General features: G+C 40.4%; 1 protein-coding gene across 17 annotated transcripts in view; it reads right to left on the bottom strand.

Annotated features, from left to right (window-relative positions):
* The window catches only part of CACNB2 (calcium voltage-gated channel auxiliary subunit beta 2), a 220,394-nt gene that overhangs the window by 84,711 nt on the left and 112,801 nt on the right, over positions 1-22,882 (bottom strand). For 2 of the 17 annotated variants that reach the window (XM_085538671.1, XM_085538681.1), the window contains exon 1: positions 11,655-11,929. The exons of 12 other annotated variants lie outside the window; for them this stretch is intronic. In XM_085538671.1, the coding sequence (XP_085394797.1) occupies positions 11,655-11,687 (33 nt within the window). In that variant the 5' untranslated portion in view covers positions 11,688-11,929. Of the gene's footprint in view, positions 1-11,654; positions 11,931-22,882 lie in introns of those variants that run through there. 3 more of the 17 variants (XM_085538677.1, XM_085538676.1, XM_015853458.3) reach the window with 2 other exon arrangements.

Genomic DNA, 22,882 nt, shown 5'->3' with positions numbered 1-22,882 from the left:
GATTGCATATGTGTAGCTACACCACAACTCAAGCATCTTTGTCCTCAAACCCTCTGGAATATTCTCTAGAAATGCATTGCTGGCTTTTATTCTTTTTTGTCAGAAAAAACTCAGAACTCAAAAACAAGTGGAAGAAACATTTTACTAAAAATAATAATAATGATGCTTTAAGAAGCCTGACTCCTACTAACTTTTGGTCGTATTCCAGTTCATTCTGTTTTGGAAAACAAGAATTTGGTAACTGAATTATTTAAATGTTTTAACTCTACACGTTTGCTTAACTGATTTAAATCAGGCTGGATGAAGTGCTTGTTACAAAATACAATAAGCTTTTTTTTAGGAAACCAAAGCTTCACCCTAGGAGAGCACTTCCCTTCTTCCATCACTCCTTCTGCAGTGGTTATTCCATCTGTAACCTGGTAACTCATCGAGGTAGCACTTTGTTGCTGAACTCACGGTAACACAAAGGTGCTTCCTTGTTACCCCGCACATTCTGCCAGTTGTCTGCAGGGATGGATCTTTTCATTTCTAAGTCCTGTTCATTTTCAGTATCATCATTGCCAATGATCCTAAGAGTAGGTCCTTCTTGCTTCCTCTTTGATTATGCTGAAATAGACTTTATTTAAATCAGATTTTTTTTCATGTCATGAAATCAACCACCAAAGTGCCAGAACACATCGTCAATTGTCACAAGGCAAGTGATCCACAGAACATGTTGTGTAACTGCAGGACTAATCTCTCCCACCACACTTACAAACACAGATGTCCAGGTTTGTTCAAAATAGCCCAGAGAGAAACAAAATAATTTGTGGTTGTTGGGGTTTTGGTTTTGTTGGTTTTTGTTGCATTTGTATTTTGTTGGTTTTCCTCTCCTCTCCTCTCCTCTCTTCTCCTCTCCTCTCCTCTCCTCTCCTCTCCTCTCCTCTCCTCTCCTCTCCTCTCCTCTCCTCTCCTCTCCTCTCCTCTCCTCTCCTCTCCTCTCCTCTCCTCTCCTCTCCTCTCCTCTCCTCTCCTCTCCTCTCCTCTCCTCTCCTCTCCTCTCCTCTCTTTTCTCTTTTCCTTATAACTGGGAGACTTTTGATTACAGAAAAATCTCAGATCTTCTTAGTCTGGTGCTGACAGGGCAGCAATGCTTGGAGGAAACAGTATCAGTTGTATTGTACTTTCTCCCTCATTGCACTCTTCTGACCATTTCTGAGATTCTCTTCCCTGTAGAGCCCATCAAGACTCAGAATCCAAACTGATCAGATAATTCATTTGAATTCACAAAATATGGCTGAGTAAAGTCATGCATTTTTCCTTAAAAATCCACACTACTCATGGGGAGAGGGCAATAGCATTCATGTACACATAGGACGACTCCTGTACCCCGACGAAAAAGCAGTTGAAACTATTAGCAGATATCAGAAACAAGCAGATGTGATGATTACTTAAAAAAATAACTTTCTTGTTTTTGAGTATTAGTGGAACATCAATCAGTGAAAGCAAAATTTCACATATGGTACACGGGCCTTGTACAATGAGCCTTATGATTTTGCTTAAGCATCTCTGAAGGCCACCCACGATCTTGCCAGGATGTCTGTACAACAAACAACAGAATTACACCAAACAATGAAAATAATTCCATCTTAGAAAGACCACACGATAATTAGGAGAAACAGAATACAGCTTTCTTAAATATATGTGGCAAGCCACAATGCGATACATACGATCAATTGACTATGCGTGAGCAACAATCTAATGCCCCTGTCCTTCAGTTTTCATTCTGTAGGTATAACAACAAACTTATATAGAAAGCAGATGAAGGCAAAAGTATTATGGTTTATTACAGACCAATGGCTTAAAGTTTCAGAACCACATAGGGTATCCTTCAACAATGGGAGCTAGGCAGCTGCTGAACAGGATGAAGACTTCTGTAAGATTTGATTTATACCATAAAATGCGGGAATATCTATTTCAGTGATAGCACCATTTCCTAACAGTCTGTATTCTCTGAAGATAATCAAAGAAAAAATCAGGTTGGAGAGGACCTCTGGAGAATGGCTGGCCCAACTGCCTGCTCAAAACAGGGCCAGATTCAAAGCCATCTCAGGTTGCACAGACCAGTTGAGTTTTGAAAATCTCCACAGATGGAAATTTTGCAACTTTATACAGAATTTTATTGACTAATCTCCCATTCTGGGAACATCGAAATGAGCTCTAAAGTAATCTAACATCTTAGATAAATGAATAAAGAATAAGTACATTATTTATATGATAAATAAACTTCTTAATAAATTATGTGACGTTTAGTCTCAAAATTTATCTTGCTGAGCCGCTTACACACATAGAGGAATGCAAATGCATCAAGTTCTGCACAAGTTAACTGTCAGTAAATACCATTTGTTCTCATGAAAGAAAACATATTTTCTTCAGAGAAAAAAAAAAAAATAAACAGAATAAACAGAGTTCTTACATACTTTTGGGCAACTATATGCCATAAGAAGACATGAAGGACCATTTCCTTTCAACATTGAGCAGTTCCTTAAAGGAATAGGCATGCAATATAATTATAATATTGTAATATAATACTCTAATAATAGCAATTCATGAACCAGCTTTGCTTCTATGAACTGGCATACCATCGTTCCCCCTGCATAAAAACTTCAGTAATGATCTATCTGCCCTTAGACTGAAGAGGTCAGCATAGTATGTCACATGCTCTTTTTGGATCTATGCAGCAATGTTGCTTTGCTTGCACCAATAAACAAACACTCCGACTTGAAGAATATTTGCCAAGATATTTAGAGAAAAGCACAGAAACAGCCTTTAAAAAAGGTCAAAGCTGTATTGCTAAGTCCATCTGACTTGTTTGTAACATTTAACAGAACAGTAAAAATATACTGCGTACCATAAAAGACAGGATATTACTCTAGAATTGAGTATTCATCGATTTTTTTGGCATTTGAAATAATGTATTGCTGTATTAAAGTGTGTAGATTCACATTGTGTTAGAAATGACAAAGAAACATGCACAGAACTTCTCAGGGTTTCCATTCGTTCATTCCTCAGAGAAAAGCTTTCAAAATTGCTGGTTCCTGTAGTCCTACAATTACAGGAGTCAAAACATTCAAGTTTCACTAAATTGCTTCCCCGTACAGATCCTAGTTAATAGTCTGGTCAGAGATTCACAAAATAATAAACAGGCTTGTCACAGTCAGCACTACCTGTTTCTACATCAAAATAAAAATACATAAATGAATAAAGAAAGGTTTGCTGAAAGAAGCACTAGTGCCTCTTAGGAAGATACAATAGCTATCCCCAGCTTTTCACAGTTCTTCCCCATTAGCTGAAGCTGCTGCCTGGAAAATAACACATAGTCTGAGTAAACAAACAGTGCTTCATTTAGCCAATCAATTGTCCAGAGCTTGTTTAATATTTAGAGAAGACAAATCTTCATGAAGATAGACGCTCGTGGTCTGCTAAAGAGCTGGATGGATTCCTCTGTGATAGACAACCTCACAGCCAATATTAAATAGAAATAAATAATAGGTTTACTCTGAACAGTTGTTTCGGAAGTGGCTCATCACATCTACTTATTATAAATGACTGGAAAACAAAAATCAATTCCCATGCAGACACGAACACAATCTCAATAGTATAAGAAGAAAATAAAGGATTAAATAAAAGGAATTGTGCCTGGAAGAGATGAACAGAATGGTTTCAGGTCAAGTGATCTGAAGCAGATTGTTCTGGCTTTTGACTCACCTGTGTGGAAGGCTCCTATCAAAATGACATTAGACTGTATTCAGCCTTAATCTATGACAGCTTAATCTAGCTGTCGTAACTACTATGGTGTTGAAAGGTCAAGGGAGCAGCAAGCTATCTAGACTGCCAGACACCACCTCATATACCGTGGATGGGAGAAAAGTAGCTGCACTACCCAAGATAGAGCATCTAAAACAGGCAGTCTGCCACAGCAAGCACTCAGGCACGTATGGTAGACAGTGTGAACATGCCTCTGTGTCTTCAGCTTCTCATGCGTGCTGCAGGGGAGTCACGATCCATGTTTCACATAAAACATCTTCTGTGTGTAACCCTGCTGGCTAACTTGCATCTATCCACAGACAAAACAACGTCATAATCAAAATGCATGTCACAAATATTTAACTGGAGAGTAGACACTAAAATAACTCTATTGTTACAAGCACTGCAATGGGGCCCCTGAAAATTCTGGAAATTTATTGTGTTGCATTCATACACAATACATACAAGGCCTATTTCTTTTGCATTCATACACAATACATGCGAGGCCTATTTCTTTAACCAGAGACATTCAAGCTGCCTTTAAATAGGTGTAACTTTTCTGCATAGGATTCTACCTGAGAGTTACAAATGAATACCTTAAAACAGACATGACATTAGTATCTCTTATCCACGAGACTTCTCTAGCTAGAGATATCCCCTGACATCTCATTAAATATCAAACGTGAATGCATGTGGTGTAACAAAGAGCAAACTGTAAATAATTCCTAAATGCCCAGACACATATACACCTACACGTTCAGATGTGTGCAGAGGAACCCAAGGTGTATGTGGCAGCTACATAAATCAGAGAAGCACAAGGAATTAGCCTGTCAGTAGCTCTGTGTTTGTTGCCATAGCCAGACTGGTGTCCCCATATCTATCCTTGCTGTGGTTATAATAAGCTCAATTTGAACTCCTCATTTCCTTGTTTTCTTTTTGTTTTGTTTTAATGTGTCAAGGTCTGTAGAGCACACGACAATACAGAAAGACTTATTCTTGATTACAAAGGTGTTTTTTTTTTTTTTAAAGTTCATGTCCATTAACTTCCATGAAGCAAAATTCAGCACTGCTAAAAGCTAGCCATTCCCAGGTCCTGAGTGAGACTTCCTTCCATCCTTCCTGCTGCTGTCTCTGAATGGAGGGTAACACTTGAGGTACAAGACTACCTGGAGTAGCTTGGTGGAGGGAATGCAGAGATAGGGCTTTAGGTCTTCTTTCCCCACCAGCACTTGCTACAAGCTGGAAAAGGATGGTGATAAGTGAAGGAGGAGCCTACAGTAGCAACACAAGGACACTCACCCATGCTACGTGTGTGTGAAATTTGTAAATATATTCATTTGCTTTTTATTTTTTTCTCCATATTCATGAGAGAACTGCACTAGTCCCGCCAATCTATGCCACATCACACATTCCTCATCTCATCCCCTCTACTCCATAAACAGAATTCAGCTTCTCCCTTGACAGTGGATCACCTGGGAGATGGTCAGTGTGGTTGGCTTCTAAATGCCAGAAACCATTTGACCTTACTTTATTTCACAGGGCTCTTCCCTGTGTATGCCTCAGTTAAGAATCTGCTTCTCAGCCCTAGCGAGCTACTCATGTCCCATTTTGACAGCAAGATGCTTGCTCCATCCTGTCAGTGCCTTCAGGCACCACTCAGCAATAATTTGCTATTGAAGACTCTGGGTTAATTGTAGCTATCAATTTGCCTCACAATTTTCTGTCAGAAACATCTGTTTTTAGAAGATAGTTCTTGAAGTGGGATACTCAGGTTTAGTTTCAGAGTGCACAGCATGCCCAGGGCAGCACACTGTGAAAAGCAAGAAATGCTCCATGTGGTGTAAGGCTGAGATACAGCTGGGGGGACTGCACATAACACCAGGACCAGCTCATGTCTCAAGGCATCCTTCATATACCTCCCACACTGCTCTTGCCTGCTCTGTGTTGGAGATGGATGGAGGGATACGCCAGGTGTAGCATCACAGAATCACAGAATGAAAGGGGTTGGAAGGGACCTCTGGAGATCACCTAGTCCAACCTCCTGCTAAAGAAGGTTCCCTACAGTATGTTACACAGGAAAGCATCCAGATGGGTTTTGAATAACTCCAGAGAAGGAGTCTCCACAACCGCTCTGGGCAGCTTGTTCCAGTATGCTATAGATCCTTCCATTATACTGCCACTAACCAAAAAGAAGCCTCCATCCATCCTCAGTCACCGAGACTCAAAGTAATGAAAAGTGACAAGAAAATGTATATGAAGATCAAATAATAACATTACTATTAAAAATAATCTACCTTGGATGCGCAGACACTACAGGAGGATAAATGCTGGTATAATTCAGGGGAAAAAAAACTATTTACAGTGCAGTTGCACAGATCACTAATTGGAAAGCATGCTGGGTGCCCTGGGGGCAATACATTAGTGACCAAGACCTTTCTATACATTATTTTTATTAAGGTTTTCCTACACACTGTCTTGCTGTCCCAACTGATGTCATGGCAGGAGCTGCTCTAATACAGGCTTGGAGCCCATGGCTCTTCCCAGCTTCCCTCAAGGGAATCCTGGGACTCACATGCAAGGTCTCAAGTACGGATGAGATGTCTCCATGCTACCTGTGGGGAACGATGCTGTACAGAATGACCTTTGCTCTTTCAGTGTCGGAAACAAAAACTATACTGTTTCTGCTCTTGGCTGCTGTGAAGGATCCATGGGCAAAGGGCTGATAAGGGTGACTCACAAACCCACATCCAGCTCTGGATGTGAGTACACACGCCCTCCACACAGTGCGCTTCTTGCAATACAATCTTTACATGACTAACTCCATTCATATGTATGCACAGTACATGCATACAACATCTGCAGTTGAAAATCATATAGCAGTGTTTTTAACATGTAAAAACAGTACTTTTAAAGCAGCTTTTCACATTTAACAGGTTAAGCCTCTGTCATTACCAGGAGAAAATCAAATACCATCTGCAGCTGAAATACAGAGAATCCAAACGTTAAATGATTCATCTGAGGATGGACAAAGCACAAATTTAATTTTCCCACCTTACATGTCTGCACTTCAAGTTACACTCACAGGTGCCACAGAAGTAATTCATCTCTACACAGCATGAGATGTTGTCTTAGACTGAACTAAGATAAACAAATTATTCCAAAATCTTCTGGTTTATTTTTTACAGTGGTCTGCCACAGGTGATTTGCAGAACTGCATCTGCAATTCAAGTAAGTGGGTTTCCTAAATCACTTAATTCTGATTGATGATTTTTAGACATGGTCTTGCATTAGTATGGAATATGATTTAAAAAAAAAAAATAATAATGCCATTGCTGAACACTTAAACATGACTCCTTCTAATCTTAGCAATACTCCAATTATCTTTTCTCCCTTTCTTCAGTTTATGAAATCAGGTAAGCAGCAATGACTCAGAATAAACACTGAAAACATACCGAAGTGTTCGCCCTGCTGATTTCTAGGACTTACAATAGTAAGCGTCCAAAATAGATGAGGGCTTTTCTCCTTCTCACAGCCAAATCTGCCCTATAAGCAGCATGCTTCCTGCAAACATAATCAAGGTTTGATTCACTAATAGCACTTAAAAAGGAGCTCTTCTCAGACTTGAATGTTATTTGAATGCTTCAAGTTCTTCCAGCCCTTTAGATATTTAGCAGACAGATTTTCATACTTTTTAGCAGATAAGGCTGCCCTGTAGGAGCCAGAAGTGTAACTGGCATCTGTCAACATCATCTTTAATATTCCATGCAAAGTGCTCCATCCTGCAAAAGGACATAAGCAAACTCCAGGGAACTGAAGATATAATTTAAACAGACAACTTCAAAACTTTTGCCTGGAGAATACAAGTGACAAATGCTGGATTTACAAGCGACAAAAATATTTGCTCTGGACATTACAACCAATTCACTGAAACTATGAAGAGGTTTTCTATTCCTCCTAAGGATACTTGGGAAGAGAAAAATTTATAAAGAGTAAAAGTTTGAGAGCCAAGTTTTGAGTTTCTTCAGTTAAAATAGGTATTACTTCCTAAAAGTATGATAACATTCTATGTTCCATCATCCTCCCAGACAACTCCTGTTGTAGCAATAGACTATTACTGTTCACCCTATTTCTGAGGATAAAGGTGAAATTTGCATGTATATCATTTCTCAGGGAGAAGTTCAACAAATGCAGTTCAAACCTCCTTGACTGTTTTGTGTCCAAGGGGTTAATGCTATTAAGGGGGAAGGAGGAGTATTTTAAACTATAAATTCAACTATCAGCATTTTATCTCCACCGTGAGTGTTTTGGAGGATAAAATGAACTGCAGTTTTGAAGAGTTAAGCCCCTTACCAGACCACATGCTTTCTCCTAAACTAGCACGTACCCTTACCTTTGTCATTTGACTTTAGATTGGCCATAAATGTAGTGAGGACTTGCACATAAAGCACTGTTACATATATCAGTTCAGCTGACAGACCTTGGAAAGGACATTTGAAAGCAAGAGTGGAGGAAATCAGTGACTTTCCTTAAGTGAGCACTTACCAAGAAAACTCGTCCCTACTTCAGAAATACTCTCCTACAATAAACCTTTCCAACAGTCAGTTTACCCTCAGAAGAAATCCTAGTTTTACACTTATCATAGCAGTGCCTGGCCATTCGACTAGAAAAGCCAAATAGTTATCCCATGGAAAGCTGACTCAAGAGAACAGGAGCAGAGCATCTGTGGCTATGGGAAATGTCCTGCTGGGCCACGGGGCACAGGAGAACAAGGCAAACCTCCCAGAAATGCAAGCACAACCCTACACTTCCCTCACACTTTACACACTGACTAAGAAGGCACCTGGGGTAAACACTGGATGCTTTGGGAGTTTTACGCTGAGCACAGTTTAATGCGAGAAGAGCACCCACTTCTTGTTTTCTAAGAAGAACACCAATTATGTTCCATTTCAAGTGGTTTATTTTGTAAACAAACAGAAAAATCCCTCTACTAACAAGCTGTAGCCACAAATGAGATGCCTCAGCCTATAGCTTTTTTTTTTTTTGGATTCCTCTATTTATGAAATAAAGTTGTTTACTATACTTGAACACCTCAGCATTTCCCAGTATGTGGCACAAAATATGTTGATTCCACCAGTTCTTAAGAGGTTAATAGGCACCTACCTAAAGTGCTAAAATAGTGTCAAACAGTTAATACCCCAAGTCCGAACTTTCATGCAAAATAATCAAACAAGAGAGAACTACAGCTAAATGGCTTTATTACAATTTGAAATACGTCATTTCTTACTACGCTGTGATAATGAGGATTTTTTTCTGACTATTGAGTGGTCTTAAACCACAGCATTGTCTTTTGGTAACTGATCCTTAAGGAACACTGCCTTTGTTAACCAAGTTTTGCAGGAAATGACACACAAATTGAGTATCAGTGCTGTCAGACTTACTGTGCACCCAAAAAAACTAATAACACATGTTTCATTAGGCACTGGAATAAAGGAAAACCAAAGACTATATGCAAAACTTGGTTGTAACAGCCTATAGAGCTTCACTGTTAAATTTAATTGTGTTGGAACGTTGCTTCACATGCTCACGTTTCTGTAAATGTGCACACAAAGATGTGCATATGAAATGTATACAGTAATCAAAGACAGTTTCTCTATTCGAAGATGGGGCTCTTAAGAGAGCTCTACTGAAATCCTTTAAAAGATATTTTAATTGTGTTTAATTTTATTAGTGATCACCTTTCTAGGATTAGTTTCACAGTCTATATTCATAGCTACAGTGTCTCATATGCATTTGAAACTGGCTAAAACTAATCAAGAACTTCAAATGAAGCCCTGAGAATCTTCATTGTCACTCTTTTCACTGACATTGTCCTGCAGTGACTCATAAGTAATCGTGTGGGAAGATAAAACAAATGCCTTTTCCACAGTACAGAGCATATGGCTTCACGAAGTATACATTTGTACAGAGAAGTTTTCCATTGATTCTAGGTTTTATTGAACAATAAAACTGTTCTTCAAGATCTCATAGTCCAACTCTTCTATTTTTGGTGATTTTAAGAATAGCTTAATACATACTTATCACTGTGTAAAGCAGCCATCTTGGTATGTTTGACTGCCAAAATGACAAGAAAAAAAGCACAAACTTATTTTTCCCTGCATGATTTTGTATGAAAGAAAAAATAAAAGTGATATTTTATGTTGGGCTGAATGAAACAATTTGTTGCACTTTGGTTTCATGGACCACCAGAGATTTTGAAGGAAAACCAAATGTATCTGCACCCCCAGGCCCACACCATTCATTTCCCTATTGACGCCATTCCTCCTAGCTTAACTATTCAGCAGGGGGACTGGAGTGAGACGTCTCACCTGCTTGAGACAAGTGAAACTATTTTCAATGACTGAATGCCTCAATGTTGTTTTTTTAACACATTGAAACAATGTAATGTGTGGGAGTCCAAAACCATACTGCAGCCATCCAGGTGACCTTCCAGGTACATCAGCATTTCAGATTCACAGATTCCTCTCCCTTTACAAAGCAGTAAGTAACCATTAAAGGTGCAGCGGAACGTAAAAAATCCCACAAAAACTATTAATACAGATTGGCAATGCTTTACAATATAGCTACAGTGATGCAGTGAATTACAACAACACATAGTCTATTTATAGCTTATAGTTGGAAACTCACTGTCAGTTGTCAGTTTTTAAGAGCAATTAATTAATTGTTCAAAATCAATTACTGCAACACCATGTTGCTTATTGCTTTGGAGAAACTCCGTTCTTCTCCGTTTCCCTGCTAAGTTTGTGCAAGTTGGTGCAACTCACGCACACAGTGAGCTCCATGTGCAGACAGCTGCCTTTAAATTCTTTTCCTCAACAACTTCTTCTGTGTTTCCGGCATCCCACAAACTGTTTGACATTAAAAAACACGGGGGAAAAAAATCCAGGGTAACTCAGTGAATTCCTTGAAACATGTTGGAGAATGCCAGCAAAAGTACTTTCATATTCAGAGAACCAAATCAATAACCAAAACAAAACATTTACAATTGCAAGTTATATGCAAAGAACACACAGTTTTTAACATGCAGAATTCATTCCGGTTTCCTATAGAAAAGTTCATAGCGTTTCTGTTGCTCCCTTTGCTTCTCCCTAGAGCTCCTCAGGTCTCTGTCACGAGGTGTGTGTGGGTGGAAGGATCCATCCGTCCACTCACACAGCACAGCACTTGACACTTGGGCTGTAAACTCTGATGTCGGATACCAATAATGCGCAACAACACGGAGTTATTTGTGGTTTCCTTCTCATCAACAACTTCTTCAGAGTGTCATTTTACGCAAATCCTGAAGTAAACAATGTCAGATTCTAACGGGAGTGTGCTGTGGGTTTCCTAAGCTGGCTCTTGCCATGGACACTACATTACACTGCTGTGACATGCTTGGAACTGGACAAAAGAAACGACTTGGCAGCATCCCAATAACCTACAGTTGAGTTCAGTCTTGTAACCTATGTGTAGTACATCTGCAGTACAAAGAATAAGAACTCTGAATGATTTGGAAGCAGGGCTTTGGCTTGCCCGGAGCCTGTGTCATCTCATCACACCCCGTATCAGAATGCTTTAAGTGCCACCTCAGTGCCACCAGCGTGACAAGGAGTGGAAATTCAGTCCAACCCAGCAACCAGTGTCCCGCACGGAGAACTTGCAGAAAAAATATTACATTTAAAAGCAATCACGTCGGTGAGCACCAAAGCTGAACTACAGGAAGCAGAGCACCGGCTGGCATGCAGAGCTGACCGCAATTCTGAGAAATTTATGATGTTAAAATAACAACTACAGACTAAAACCCCACGACCCTCTCGGCGGACGCGTCTTACCGCCTCATAGTCCTCGCTGCCGAAGAGGTACATCGCTGCACCAGCCCGGAGCGCCCGATCCGCTTAATGTGCGACTTCCACCCGCATCTCCAACTTGTCCCCTCAGCCAGGCTCGCTCCGCAGCGCCGCGCAGCGCCGCGCAGCTCCGCTCCTCGCTACCCACGCCCCAAGTGCCGCTCAAGTTCCGCTCCGCTCACCGAACCGAGCTCCGCGACTGCGAGCGGCGGGACGCGGGGCAGGGAGAGCGGAGGGGCCGAGCGGGGCCGGGCTGCGCTGCCCACCGCGTGCAGCTGGAGCCGCGCTCATTGGCTGCCGGGAGCACGCCGAGCCCGCCGCCGGGACGGGGGGAGCGGGAGGCCGCTGCCGGGCACGGAGCCCCGAGCTCCGGACGCTACCGGCTGTCTGCGGCAGCCTGAAACAGCCCGGCATAGCGGAGCGTATCCCTCGCTCGTCCAGTAGCTCTGCGGCATGACATGGAGCTATCCCACCAGCTCCGTCTCTATGACATAGAATCGTTCTGGGATTGTTTTCCTTTGCTATTGTTCGCTCACTTCATTGCTCCCTTCTGCTGGTTATTTCCAGGCTGCCCCTCCGGTGAAACGCAGCGTAACTTAATCTGCAATGGCACGATGCGAGCAGGTAACACAACACCTGTGCCCACGAACTGCCCGCTGTGGGAAACAGATCCAGCACAGCGTAGTGCACCACGGTACAGAGCATAAGCACACATCAGTATCGTGAATGTGTATGAATAACAAGTGCGAGTAGTTCCCTATATCTATCTATAGCCATGAAAGTATAACAACACATAACATACAATGATATGGACACACACGGCACTGAAAAACAGTTTGCGCTGCTCAACTTCTTGCCTTCCACAAAGGGAAAAGGACAAGAGATCTTCCCTTAAGAAAAGACATTCCCCCTGGTCAACAGGGATGCAGTTCAAATACACTGTAAACATCCTCCCTATGCCTCCTCTTCCTCCCCCCCCCCCTTATTTCAAATAGATCTCACCTATCTCTGTTCACTTATATAAGTAAGTTACAACACAGTTACAACACATTCCTTTCAACCTGCCCCCTCCGTCACAACAGACCTTTGGTCCTCTGCAGACTACTGGTGATGTGACTCATGAATCACAGTTTAAGTTATTGTAGATATTCTAAAACAGAGTTAAAACCAAGCTATATACTCTTGGAAAGAGCAAACTAGATATCAAGATATCAGAACAATTTAATTTTACTTCACTATCTCCCTGCCATATGTTTACAAAATAGCACTAGTTCAATCTGCCAGCCAAACCGGTCACTTTGCATTACATCAATTGCAAATTATGCTTCAAACAAATAATATCATAATATTGTGTTCTCACCGAGTAGACAAAGCATGCACCATTCCTACAAGACGCTGCTAATGGAATGCAAGTCACTCACCCAAGACGGATACGGCTACTGATGTTGAAAGAGTGCAGTTACATACACTTATTAGTCTGGACAGAATGGTCTGAGTTGTACTGCATGGCTTCTTAATGTGAAACCACACCTGTCAATACTAGGAAAACCAGTGTCATCACCCATTACTTTGCTTGTTTCATAGAGCTCTAATGGGCAACTGGGGAGAATAAAAAACCCACAACAAAACAAAGAAAGAAAGAAAGAAAGAAAACAACAGATAAAACCAGCAGGACTGTCACAGCGGCTCCTAATATCATCAATAAGGGAAGCATATTGTTCTCTGTCTATTAAAAATCACAGTGATCATTTTTGAACAGTTTCATCAGTTTCTGTACTTTGGGCATGAATATGAAATCAGGGTCAGGGGGACTGCAGTTCACACACATTCAGTACAGATGAAGGACTTTATTCAGACTGTCACCATAAGTGACTTACATGTCACAAGCAATTCTCACTACAGACAGCACAAGCAGCCAGAGTCTGGCAGCTTGGACGGTAAATAAGCTGAATTGCTCATTGCTCTCTTGAATTGAAACATCATGACAGGTACCCAAGTCTATCTGAGGGCTTCACAAAGCAAATCTGTGCATAGATTTTATAGTTCAAGAATTAAAGTCTGCAAAATTGTCATCCCCTGTTGAGGCTATTTAAAATTATAACAACTTCTGAATGACCTGTGCTCCACTCTTGGCTAAGCAGCAATGGTGGACCTTCCCTGTGCATTCTTCCAACAGTGGTTCAGGGTGGCATGGGGCTGGGCTGCACTTGGAAGGCAGTCTCTGGTGATGATCCTTGCTCTAAGGCAATACAGATGAAAAACCTCAGGATTCATGCAGAAAGAGTAAGGACAGAGATGGAAATGGGGAAGAGGAGTAAGCTGGAAAGAGAAGTCAGGCAGCAATCTGCAAGTGGTGGGAATGGGAAAGCCAAGAAACTAGTGCAGGTCTAAGAAGGAAACAGTGTGACCTAAATGAACAAGGCACTAACAGCCAGGGCAGGAGACACACATTAATATTAGGCTATAAAGCAGTTGAAGGTAAGCACAGAATGCAATAGGATTTGGAAAGATCTGCACATGAACAAATAGGCTACCTGACTAGCCTAAAGCTAGGTGCTAAGCAAGGAGCAGGGCAGAAAGATGCTGACCCAGGGCTGGGATGCCCAGGCAGAACTGGCTGACCAAGCAATTAGAGACTGTCACAAATTCTCTAGGATTAATGCAAAAAGCACCAAAAGAAGAGAAAGAAGGAACACAGCTAACACAGCTAAGGACTCTGCCGTAAGGCAGAACTGATCCTCTCCTCCATTGGTATTTTCAAGTAGGACACATAATTGAAGATGTGACAAAGAGCAACGCAAACTCAACTTAATACAGTCTTCATCTTAACAACTAATGGAAAACGAACTGCCTAGAGGTTTGGTCATGAGAGTCAAGACTTCAGTTTGAAATGAGGAGCAAATCACAGGAATGAAATGAGTCCCCTCTTCAGCTTTCTAATGTGCACAGTCACTTGTAGTCTTTACTTATCCACAGAATCCAGGACAGCAAAAGCAACATAAAACATCTGTTACCAAGAGCAAGCAAGCACAGGTGTAGGTGTGTCAGTGGGTGTGAACTGTTTGCTCTGATTGTTTCTGTGAGTTTTTTTTCCTTACATACAAATCTATTCGTGTGTAAAAATACCCAATGGAAGCGAGTAAAGAAGATAGAGCTGGACTCTTCTCAGGGATTCTTGGTGAAAGGGAAGGAAGCAATAGCCATAGATTGAAGGGTAAGATATTCTATTTAAACCATTTAAAAAAGGAAAATTCCTTTTACTGTGCAGGTGACTGAGCACTGGAACAGGTGTCCTGGGGAGATTATGGAGTCTCCATCTCCATCTTTGGAAACATTCAGTGGCCACAGCCCTGAGCAGCCAGCCCTAACTGATCCTGCTCCCAGCAGGTGGCTGGGCCAGGTTGTCTCCAGAGGTGCCTTCTTACCTCAGGAATTGTGTGCAGCCATAACAAACTTATGTAAAAAATATCTAGTTCATGTTGATATTTTCGTGATTCCACTCCTCCATTTTAATTTTCAAAGATTAAACGTATTGACTTTTCAAATTGTCTAGGACAGCTTTTACCTCTAGTATTTAAACTCTGACCTATGTCTTTTAAGCATAACTATGAACTGTCTACACTAAAAATAACTCTGTATCTCATACTGCTTCAACATAGAGCCTTTGGGAAAACACACAGAAAAAACTGCTGACACGGTTGTCAAGGTTAATAGACTAAACAGATGCTCCTTGATAAACAAGAATCTTTCAACTTGCATCCAACAGCAACAACTATTTTTTCCTTCAAGAACTCTAATGGTAAGCAATTGACTCTCTTACTTAATACAGACTCACATTCAGGCCCCAGTGAAAAACGTCAGCAGCTTATAAGTTTCTCTCGCACAGATAGCAACAAGAATTTGCTTGTAAACATAAGGAATGATTTATTCTTAAAGGAATTTTGGCAGTACTCCTATTTATGCTTCTCATATACCTGTGGCAGAAAACTCCAGAACACTTTCGTATGAGTCTAAAGAGCAAGAACTCTTTCTCTTCAGCTACCCAACATCCAAACTAACCTCTCCCATATCAACGCTGAATAGCTGCTTAACCATGTTACTTATTAGCAAGTAATTTTTTCAGGTTTTTTTTTTTTTCCCCCCCTATGAGATTTAGCTCTTTGACTCTTGTGCTGGGGACCTCAGTTCTGCATGCAGTGCTCCAGATGGGACCCCCTTAATGTGGAGCAGAGGGGACAATTTCCTCCCTCTCTCTTTTGGCCACCACTCTGTTGATCCAGACCTGGATACAGCTGGCCTTCCAGGCTGCAAGGACTACCAAGAGAATTTGAAGCCCGGGCTGTCTTTTTCCTTTAAACATATTTTGAAGAATGGGTCTTCTTCAGTTCTTATAGCCACTCTTTGAATGAACTACACAAGTAATCACCGTGTCCCTTTAATTAGAGATGAGACTGGATTTTAAGAAGTATCCAAGTACTTTATGAAAATGGCAGGACAGCAAGGGAGACTGAAAACAAACAGGCCCAGAAGAGCTATGATTGAGCACATCACCACACTGTTACAGTGAAGTCTCAGAGCCTGTTGCAATCAGTAAGGAATACAGTCTGAGATCCTCAGGCTCCTGCTAGCTGTTCCTATCTGTAAGTAAAGCCATGTGGAGGAATGATGTGACACAGAACCTTCTTTCTTTTTAAAGCATCTCCCCAAAAACGTATGGTTTAGAACTATTAAAAGGTTTCCTCAATATTGTTTTCCTAAATTTTCATTTCAGATGCACTGGGCAGCATCCTAGAACATGGTGCAAGCTCCACATCACAGAGATGCTCTGCATTTAACTCCAACACACTCTGAATTTCTTTTCTGAATGTATTGTTTGTATATCTAGCTATGAATCTAAAATTCATCTCCTTACATAAAAGTCCATACATCATGTAGGATGTTTGTAATCTGTCACTACATATGGTGTGCATCTGAGAAAGGGCTGGTAAGTAACATTTCATTTGATGAAATTCAATTTCATGTAGGTATATAACAAAACAATGTCAACTAATTGAAGATCTCCTTAATATCAGTGTCAAGTCTTTGATCCCCAAAACAACCTCAAATATAAGGAGCCTTTAAGTCTTAAAGAATGCTCATGGAACTACTAGAAAGCAATTTATATTTTATTTTTAAACACTGAAGCTGCTTATCATTTGTGGATTGTTGTTATTATGGTTACCATTCTCTAACACAATCCAATCTGCCTGCAGTTTTCTATTTCAGGGTACAGCAGTGATAACATTAACAACAGACTAGACTTCTCATCTTGCAGATATACATGCGGTAGGGGCACATGCTATCTTCTCCTGCACTGAAAGATAACAGGAGCATGTTCTCACAGAAATAACAGGCTGCAAGTGGCTGCCATTCTTGCAGCTAAAACACTTAATCCAAACCACAGTGAGTGTCAGACAAAGGCTTGATACCATTTTGCCTGCTTTATTATGGATTGTTCACATCACTCTGATAGCGGAGAGGTGCTATCTAGTTGGGAAATCTATCCACAGGTGATTGCTCGTATTTGTAAGATTTTTGTTTGTATGAGTTTGGTTTTGTGTTTGTTTTTAAATACATCCTGCAGACATAGGACAGATATAGGACATATATGTGCAGACATAGGAAACACCTTGCAGTCTTGCAGAATGGGCACAGACAGAAAAAGCAAATAAATGGTCAAAGTGCCCTTTCTAGTGTCAGTCCTCCACACAAACTGCCAGAAACTGAGAGCAGTCAAAAATTTCTGAACAGATGAAAGTCTTTTCAGAGTTTTAAGTGGCTGGGGACAAATATATATATATATATATATATATATGTATATATAAGAAAACAATCATCAACACTAACTTTTAAAAGAAATAATGCCTAAAGATTAAAACAGAGATAATGTTCATTTTACTACAGTTAGTACTTTCAAGATGAAAATTGCATGTGTTTTTGAACACAAGAACAGCAACAACAGAAAACAATCTCTGAACTAAAATATATAAAATCTTGGAAAGGCTTGGAATAAACAGCCTTGGTGGCAAACATTCCCTAGAAAATACAGATTTCCATTGAAAATTTAGTAATTCAGAACTTTAATGTCGCCAAAATATGCTGCTGACCTGCTGCACTGGATAATACTTTGAATTAACGCTAGGATTTGATCTCAGTGAGATGCTTTCAACTCTCACATGAAAAACGTGACTTCTCCCAGGCATGCCATAATGTCCAAGTGCCACCAGCAATGTGACAATCACCAGTTACTGATGTCCCAGAGCTGATGAATGAAGAGCAACTTGGGGAATCCTTCTGGCTTGAAACTGTATAGAAGCCACCATGAACTGTCATAGACATTAACTATCCCTGTCCACATCTCTACATTCTGAAAATTAGGCTCGAGCTACAGATTGTCCTCCAGGCACTCATCATATTGATTTATCAGCTGACACTTCCCAGTGGAAAGGTCTATGAAGAGAGTTCTGATTTTTAGAACGAAGTACCAATTCACGTATGAAGTCCATGAAGCTGCATTTATAAAAGTCTTTGTAAAATGTGAGCTATTGAAAGTTCTGCATCCTGTTATTATGTCAGAAGTGTAATCATACCTGACCAGCAGAGCCAGAGCAGCAGGCCGCAGGAGGCACTGTGGCATACTATTTTGTTTATGCCCAAGACATCATTCCACATTTCCATCAATTGAAGTTCTTGATTCTCACCAAATGTTGTGGTTTCTTTGGCCTCATCATTTCTTCAAATCTCAATTCCCATTCCTCATGTTTGAAACATGCAGTTTTTCTGATGCTTGCATTTTTGGCAACCCTAGAAGCTTTATTAATTATACTTAATTTTTGGTACTAGCCAGTCCTCATATTTTAAAGAGCTCCAGTGAAATGAGTTTTAATACAGTGCAAAAGCTGGAACAATTCCCACCAGCAAATATGTCTGACTATCACTTGAGACTCACTTTAGAGCTCAGAATAGGAATTAAGGAGCATTTAGACAGCTGCTGCTCTAATGAACTCCTGCACTTCTGGGTATGGGTGTCACCTGGAACTGCAGGAACATACTTGAATTTAATGACCAAGGAGACAGAAGCACAGCCCTGGCTTACAGGAGCCATAACTATAACCCTAGTGTGTTGCGGTGGAAGCACTCTCAGAAGTAGCTTGTTTGCTACATAGTGCAAGGAATCGGTAGGGCAAAGGAGATGATAAGAACAATTAAGTTATTCCTTGCTAAGTACTAATGCAACACATGACAAAAGAATTTTCAGAACTCCCCTGATGAAAGGCAGCAGGTAATAAACTCGTAGTCTCACTACCCTGCCCACTTTAAACAACAGAGATCTCTCCAGCAGTGCTGGAGCCTGAATATCACTTTTCTGCTTGGCACTTTTTTCTAGTTCTCTGTTGCTGCAATTCACAGTCAGCTCATTAAAAAAAAAACACAAATGTGTGCTCCAAGCAGCTTTGTTCCTCAGTGCTGACATTGCTGAGAGCTCCTGCATCAGGACCAGTATATGCAGCTCAGACTTTGTCAGGCTTGCCTTCTCAGCTCCATGGCCCTGATCCTTCAGCACTTTCTGCTGGGTGAGGTTACAAGGTAATCCCGTTGGTGATTCAGCAGACAACCCTACACTATTTCCAGTTTCAGATGCGTGGCTCTACTGTGAGTTGGGAGTGGACCTCTCATGTCACTGAGAAGCTCCTCCTGAGTACAGAATATTTACGGGACAATTGATTTACAGCCACAAGAAGTGACTAACATAGTAAGAACTCTGATCAAATTTGTAATTATTCATCTCAGTGTGGTCATGACCTACTAAAAGACAGTATTTTAATTCCAAGCTACAATAATTTCTCCTCTCTTATAACCAGAAAACTATATCTAAGCCTTTTACTGTGCTGTCCATGACATGATCTGAATAGAAGATTTACATTAAGTCAGCATCAATGCAGAAATTTACTTTTAAAACTTAAGCAAATGATTATTTCAAGAACTTCTGTTCAGAAACTTTAGGATTCTTTTTCTGGAATGAAAAATTTCTGCTATTCTGATGCTAGTTTTCAAGCCTATACAAATCACGCACAATGAAGTTCAGAGATTCATTTGAAAGCACAACAGAAACTGATCACATTTTCTTAACAGATTTTTCTTAACAGAAAATACCCAGCCAGAAAATATGGAGGCCAGAAATATCACAGTCTTCTGGGAACTCACCAATTTCCTTGAAAACCAGCAGAAACTTCTTAAAGTCCTTGGTTTGAAATTGACTTTTATAGCACTCCACTGTAGCATGAGCTCCTGAAACTGTTAGCTAATAAAGCACTTAGGTAAGCGCCTTCTCATAAACCCCAGTGATACTGTTTCCAAAGTAACTGGGAATACTGATGAAAAGTAATGCTTACATTTCAAGTGGTACTTTTTCTAAAATGCAATTCCTTATGTATACACTCCATTCGTTTATAGAAAGAAAATACCCAAGAGATTGCTCTTTCAAATAATAAAATGACATGATTTTTTTTAATTGTTACATTATTAGAAATCAGAAAAGTTACATGTATTCTATGATCATATAATTATAAAGTATATGCAGATATGACCAAGAAAGGAAAGGAACCACTGGAACCTTTCCAATTACAATCAGTCAGCACAGCGCTTGAATAAATAAGCAAATTAACAGACTCATTATAAGGTGGAAAACAAAGCCTGCGTATGGCTGAATCACACAAATTTGTGAAGAAAGGCTTTGACCAAATACAACGTGAATTGCACAGAAACAGTGATGTGTGCCTCACTGAAGACTCTGCCAGACTGCGAAGATACCAAGTTATAAATACTGCAATGCAAGTGATCCTCTGGATCAGCAGAAGCCCATTCAAAATGAAACTCAGCTTTCACCCAGAATTGCCAGCAGACTTGAAAATGATATAGTTTCTGATATTAATAGTCTAAAAATACTGTTTACAAACAAGTTAATAATCTTTAACTGATGAATATGCCAACTTGTCCATCTGTCAACATCCTTTCAGCAGCCTCAAAATATTCAAGAAATATATATATATATATAGAAATTTATATCCACCAAACGACTGCAAAATCTATCATTAATGACGAGCTGCAGAAAAACAAGTTGTTTTGTGAACAGCAGAAGAAACAAAGCCTGGTTTCCCACACACACCTCCACAGTACCTTTAGCTCATTCCCTTTTTCCCTACACAGCACATGCTCTGCACACGTGGCTTCCCTCCCCTCACCAAACTTCCCACCAGTTGCTGGTTGAACAAGAGGCACAGGTTTGGTTACTCTGGAGTTAAATCCATGCTAATCAGCTGGTTGGGTGCTACATCCTGGATGCCAGGGGAGCCCAGGGAGTGTCTCAGCCCAAACACTGGCATGCAGAGCAAGTAGCATTAGCAGCTCCAGCCAGCCCCCAGGGATTCTGTAGCTCCCAGACCTCTGCAAGGCTGATGTAAATCGGACATTGGACTGAAGTTACTGAGAAGCACAGCTAACAGATGGAAAGTGGGATTGCATAAAGCTTGTCTAGGAAACCAACCTAAACATCAGAGCTATTACACAAAGACTATCCATGCACTTTAATACTCAGAAGCTTGTTTAAATATAAGATGTTGCATGGTCAGCAAGGTAAAAATGTATATTTTTCAAACCACCTCTTTCAAAGAACACTAATTACTGTTATTAAGCAGTTGCAAGCATTGTATAAACCCCAGATCTTGATGCAGCATACGTGCAGCAGCAGTGGAACATGAAGATTTCTACTTATAGCGATGGGCTGTAGGGATCAGTAGTAAAACATGGCCAAAATTAAATAAATAAAAATCCTTTATGATTAAGAAAACTATTTTCACCAATACAATATCTGTATTTTGGCCCATACCAAAAAGTGACTGCAAAACAGAACAGCCCAGCAATTAAAAAGCCTACAAAAATACATCTCAATGCAAGAGAATTTCAAGGGTCCTTTACCTCCCTTTCACACCTTTTTTATGTTGCATTTCTGTATTGTTCATCCTGGTAAGAAAATAATAAAATTAACCTCTTTTGTTTTAGGAAATTCTAGGCTTGTTCATTGCAATTTGAATTTAAAAAATAAAACATAATATACATATATATATTCCACCAATGCTGAAAAACCTAAATTCGTGGATATCAGGGAAAACTGGCAAAAAGGCAGATGTCACTTCTTGGAGTCCTCACCTCACCTGCTATGCAGTGACAGCTTCAGGAGACCATAAGGGATTCACGCTCCTGATGTGCTCACAGTTTTATGGCAGAAGTTTCCATATTGTAGAGTTTTTTGTCATAAGTCCGTGGTGTTGATGAAAATACGTCAGCAGTTAGACAGGAAATATTATTTTATTTCTTTTTACTGTAATATTTTAATTGACTGGAACATTTTATAGGTCAACTTATTAGAAGGGGTATCTGCCATTATGAGGCTATCACCAATAAGCACTTTACTTAATTATGCATGCCAAAAAATATGAAAGAGAAAGCTCTCAGGCTGTATCTCTCTTCCAACCCTCTCAATTTTCCTATTACTTTCCACTCAGCCATCTAAACTACTCTTTTTTTCCAATGACATAACGTTTGAGAACTGTTACTGCTAACAACAAACTGATTTTCAAGCACAGCTTCCTGTAAAATCCTTCTGCACAGCAAGTGACTGCAGCCAAAATTCATATCAGCCACATTTTCTTCCCCTCACAGCACATCTAGAAATGAGGAGAGGAACTTAAAATCATAGAATCACAAGGTTGGAAAGGACCTACAAGCTCATCTAATCCAATCGTCCTCCTATCACCATTACTACCCACTAAACCATATCTCATAGCACTTCATTCAGACATGAAAAGAAGGGTCCTTGGCCATGACATTGACAGAAGAATTGGCCATTTGTTCAGCTGTGCACATTAAGCTGTACACATAAAACCTTTAGTCCCCTTTTTTCTTCTTCTTTCTCCTGAAACTTCCCCTTACCAAGGGCCTTCCATGAAGCAAAAATGCACAGAATCTTTTTAGCCAAGTGCTATTCCTTTCCATTTTCTCTAACCAGATTTTTTTTCCCCCCGAGCCCTGCACATTCACAACACAGTTTCATGGCATCACTTGCCCTCCTTCCACAGGACTTCTATGACTGCAGCCAGCTGAAGGTATGAACACAG

This window comes from Coturnix japonica, chromosome 2 (assembly GCF_054131305.1).
Source record: "Coturnix japonica strain WE chromosome 2, WE-NBRP24, whole genome shotgun sequence".
Taxonomy (NCBI): Eukaryota; Metazoa; Chordata; class Aves; order Galliformes; family Phasianidae; genus Coturnix; species Coturnix japonica.
The sequence above is the reverse complement of the archived record's forward strand: the minus strand, read 5'-3'. Positions and strand labels throughout refer to the sequence as shown.